The 4834-nt window shown below is 50.6% G+C and overlaps 1 protein-coding gene across 1 annotated transcript in view; it reads right to left on the bottom strand.

Annotated features, from left to right (window-relative positions):
• Window positions 1-3089: 3089 nt before the first annotated feature.
• FKBP9 (FK506 binding protein 9) overlaps window positions 3090-4834 on the bottom strand; it is a 14749-nt gene continuing 13004 nt past the window's right edge. The window contains exon 10 of the mRNA XM_026052327.1: window positions 3090-3629. Coding sequence (XP_025908112.1) covers window positions 3447-3629 — 183 coding nt within the window. The 3' untranslated portion in view covers window positions 3090-3446. The remainder of the gene's footprint in view (window positions 3630-4834) is intronic.

Below are 4834 nucleotides of genomic sequence, written 5' to 3'. Positions count from 1 at the left end.
TCTGCAGGATCCCATTAACACGCTACAGATGTTCACCCAAATCTTTCATATTTTTCCTCAGTAAAAATGCTTTATTCCCCCAATTCAGACAGTGCTTGCTCTCAATAGACGTTTTCGAAACGTTTGATCATTGCAGAATATTCTGCATCCCTATTGTTTGCTTATCCTTTGGGGAGCCTGGGAGTGGGGAGGGCAGGAGGGAAGGTCATACTCCAAATTCTGAGCGAGTAGATTTGAATTAAAGGCAGCTCCTCATCCCGGTAAGACGCTTTCTCAAGGGTTACTGTGCGCAGCCGCGGTTCCCTCCCCACCTCAGGTGCCGTCGTTAACACTCTGCTGCTCCAAGGCCAAGCTCCAGCCTCGCCAAGCACCCGGCCCCGACCTCCCCAGCCGGCTAGAAGGAGCCTCCGGAGCCTTTGCTTCCATTGCGGATTCCGGGCGCTCCGGCACTGCCCAAGTGGGACTCGGCATCGGCTACGCGCTCGGAGCGACCCACAGCCGCAGGTGCCACTGGAGCCCCTGCCCATGCCACGAGGATCCCCAGAACCTCTTGGATCACCGCGTGCTCAGCATTCCAGAGGGAAAAGCCGTCACTTCCTTGATACATCTGGGTTGGGAGGGGTGTTTAAAATGGTCCTGTAACTTGGCAGATTAACAATATCTTTCCATCCAGTATCCTTCCAAGCCAGGAGTGCAGAGAAAAAGCAAAACCTGTTTACAGATACCCTCCACTTTTCCAAAACAAATAAAACAGAAGGTGACACCTATTCTTGGTCAAAATCCCACCTTTCTAATCATGTTAATTTAGCTAGAACAACTAATCCGGTCAAAAACCTCTCCAAAACCACAAACAAACTGCAGACCAGTTACCTCAAGCCAAACTGACACGGGAGTCTAAGCTCGTAACCTGGAATTGCCATCCGTATTATCCAGTCCCTTTCAGGAAAGGATTATTATCATGCCACAAGAATTCCGATGATGCAAACAGCACCTTTCAGTCATGAACAGCTCGGAAAGGAAAGTATCACACGCGGTGCCCCAACCTTTACGTAACCGAAAGGGTGTTTCTGACATCTAAAGCAAGCAGTGAGAAGCACAGTTACACAAACTGAAAAAAAAAAAAAAGGCAAACTCATTTTTGATTTTCAAGTATATAAATCATGAGCAGTTATGTGGTAAATTAGAGCACAAGAATCATGCAGAAGAAAAATGCTTACAAATACCTGGTGCCTGGGAGCAGAGCTTTCTTCCCGGAGGTGCCTCTGCCTCGGCCAGCAGCCTCCCCGGGAGCAGCTGCCCCTCATTGAGCTAAAGAAAAGCCCCTAATTTCACCCAATTACTGGTGATATGGAAAGGCTGGCGCCGCATTCCTGAGCGGGACACTATCTCAGTTCGGCAGGCACGGAAGCCTCCAAATCCATCTCATTTAAAAGTCGGACACGTGCGTTTCCCTCTTTCCTCCTCCAAGGAGGGCGGCTGGCAGCACGGGACCTGTTCCCTGCGGCTTCTTCCCTGCAGGCGCCGGCCTGAGCGTGGCGGTGACAGCCGTGCTGAGCCCCGCGCTCCCGCGGCATTCCCGGTGTTCCTGCTGGCGTTCCTGGTGTTCCCGCCGGGCACTGCCGCTCGGCTCTCCGCCAGCGACCGGCCCCAGCTGCTCGCAGGGATCACCTTGAGGAGCAGCCTCTCCGGCAGCCGATAGGCTCTGAGGCCCCTTCCCGGAGAAATGTCCCCTTCCCAACAGCCACCAGAGCAGAGGGATAAATCAACAAACTCCTTCCAAGGCCAAACAATGATTTACCTTCACCTACGTGAACTATGGAAACAAAGCCCTTTATTCTGGATTATTATTTTGAGTGGAGCAGTTCTAGTTTCGGATATTCTCCCTAGGGGCTGGCAGCAGCAGGAGGAATGTATCGGGACAGGCCCGTGTGCGCCCCAGAGGGCGGCCGGCTGCTCCCTCCTGCCTCCCCACGCGGCAAACACCAGGGAAAAGAACAGCCGGCGCCGGCAGCAGGAGCTGATCGACATTTTATGTCACAAAAAGATCAGTTATCCAACAGCTACAGGAATCAAACCTCCCAAATTTTCACTTTTCGTTTTCTATGGCGACAACTATATTAAAAATCGACACAAAAGCGTTGGCACAAAAGCCAACTGAAACCGCAGTCTGCCAAAAGCGCGTCTCGGGGAGCCCGCAGCCCACGCGTGCGGCTGGAGGAGACCAAGAAGCCACATGCAAAGCACCTAAAGGCAGCAGAGCCGCCTCCCTGCCTGTCCCTGCCAGTGCGCGCTGCACGCAGCCGTGCTCCGGGAGGAGATCACGCAGCTTTCCAGGAAAACGTGTCTGTTTGTGCAGGGTGTTGTGTGTCAGACTTGCAGGCTCACAGTGTTCGCTCCCCCGCTCCCCTCGTGTCGCGGCGTACGCAGCGGCTTCGCTCCTTGGTTTTGTCACTGTCTTTCTGTTTGCTCGCCCTGCCAGGCTGCTCCGCTGTGTCAGGTCCAAGTACTCACCCCTAGTCTAACAATTCCCAAAATAGGAGACACAAGCCTGAAGTCAAATCAATTTTATCCAGTACTTATGGCAGTATTTGCACCACATGATACTAACATTCGGAGTCTAAAAACACTCTGAATAAGACTGTGACTAGCAAAGCTGGGGATCACCGCTCTGAGCGCTGCTTTGCCACGCCAGCGAGAGGATCAAGGGCACTAAGTAAACTTGGTACAGATGGGGGCAAGTTTTATTTTGAAAAGCAAAATCCCAGCACATACACCATTACATTCTAGGCCTGTTTAGTTTAAGTTCACAGCCTATGAACACCTTCCACTGGCCTAGCTACCATCCGTGGGTCCTGCGGCTGGCACATCCCAGTTCCTGCTGGCAAACACTCCCAGGAGCTGCTTTAGTTGCCGGGAAGAGTGTCCTGCCTCCCACGAGGAACCAGGGTCCCCTCTGGCAGCTTTTACAGACTATTTACATGGGAAATATTTTCTGACTCATTCTCCTGCAGAAATATTTTTAAATACAAAAGACTTTTAAAAACCCCTCTACGAGCACCCTCTACGTTTACCCACTACCACCCCTCCAAGTGACCGCGTGGCGCCCAGTGACACCCGCCGATTCCCAGTACAAAAATACACCACATGGTTCACAAGCCCACGCTGGCAAGACTCCATCAGTTTATAAATCCATTTATAAATCCCATCTTGAGGCACTTAACACCAGGGTGGTTTTTTGTTTTGGTTTTTTTTTTTTGGTTTTCTTTTTAGTTTGGGGTTATTTCTTTTTCTTTTTTGGTGACATTCCTACCTAAGAAGCCCAATGGAAATCTCTTCCCATTTTGGCTCCTACGGGACGTCTCGCGCCTCGCCGAGACGCTCGCTCCAACCTCCGGGGACACGCGCAGCCCAGCGGCCCCTCGGCTCGGGAAGCTCCTCTCCTGGCTTCACAGTTCGTCGTGTTGCTCTTTGGCCTCTTGGTCTTTCAGCTTGAATTCTTGGGCTGTGACTTTCCCGTTTCCGTCCCGGTCCTGGTTGCTGAACATGTTCCTGACAATCTTCTCAAAATCGAAACCCGGGGCTAGTTTCCCTTTGCCGGAATCCACTTGGGCTTGAATGTACTCTGAAAACTGGGTGGGGGGAAAGAAAAACCGATGAAACAGACACTGCAAGTGAGCAAGCGTTTCCAATCAAGGATTTATTTGCTGTCAACTATTTAGCTTTTCACTGCCTACCATTAAGGGCACATAAAAACGCCCTGTCACTGTCCTAAAACACTCATAACCTCAACTGGGCTACTTAGCACATGAGGTTAAAACACACAGTGTGGAGCTCAACGTTTCTTGCAACGCGTTTTATTCACAAGGTAAGCTATTTTCCCTAAATTCAGCGGGAAGATGGGTGGAACAAAAGGGGTGAGTCGGGATCAGATCCATATCAGGAGAGCTCAGTCCAGTTCTGCAAGCTGGTTCAAGCAGCTCCCCCTATAAGGCAGACACTCACCTACATGTGGCAGGAAGGAATACCAAAGAAAAATGAGAAGGAAACCAAATTATGAGAGTAAAAGTGTAAGGATACCATGGGATTTATTACAAGCAGTTTCAGGCCTCCCACTCAATTGCTATGGGCTCTGCCTGGCGATGGGAGAAGGGAGAAAGGGGGAGGAAAGGGCCACAGCCAAGATTTTCCAAATAAACCCTCTCCTGCTGCAAGCCCTGAAGCTGCTCAAGGCAATCAGACAGCATCTGACAGAGCCCTGCAGGCTGCTGTGCCAAAAGGAAAGCAAGAAACAAAAAAAACCCCAAATCAATCGAGTCAGTCCCAGGTTTTCCCGTTACTGCAGTCCCTGCTGCTACCTGTGAAACAGGATGTGGCACCGAGGGTCATTCCTAACATTTCTGTTACACATTTCAGGCCAAACTCCTCTCACATGTCCTTTGCTCCTCCTTCTCCTCCTGCTGTGGGACCAGAGGGATGTGGGTCAGTCACATCCCACCTCTTCCTGCTCTGGACTGGAAAAAACTCCCTTTTTTCTCTGCAAGGGCAGGGATGGAGGTAGATGCAAAGAGGGAGAAAGAGGGAAAATGAGGAGGTGCGAGAGAGTGACAAGGACACTAAATGAAGCAGCAAGGCCACTCTATATCTCACTTTTCTTTGTAGCTCCATCTCCAAAACTAAATAATCATATTGTTAACATACTGGTTTCCTGTTAACTTGACAACCATGCAAAGGAAGAGGAAGAGGAAGAGGAAAGGAGAAGGAAAGCAGAAGAGAAGGAGAAAGGAGAAGGGAGAAGGGAGAAGGGAGAAAGGAGAAAGGAGAAAGGAGAAAGGAG

This window comes from Nothoprocta perdicaria, unplaced genomic scaffold (genome assembly GCF_003342845.1).
Source record: "Nothoprocta perdicaria isolate Ctin4 unplaced genomic scaffold, notPer1 scaffold_87, whole genome shotgun sequence".
Taxonomy (NCBI): Eukaryota; Metazoa; Chordata; class Aves; order Tinamiformes; family Tinamidae; genus Nothoprocta; species Nothoprocta perdicaria.
The sequence above is the reverse complement of the archived record's forward strand: the minus strand, read 5'-3'. Positions and strand labels throughout refer to the sequence as shown.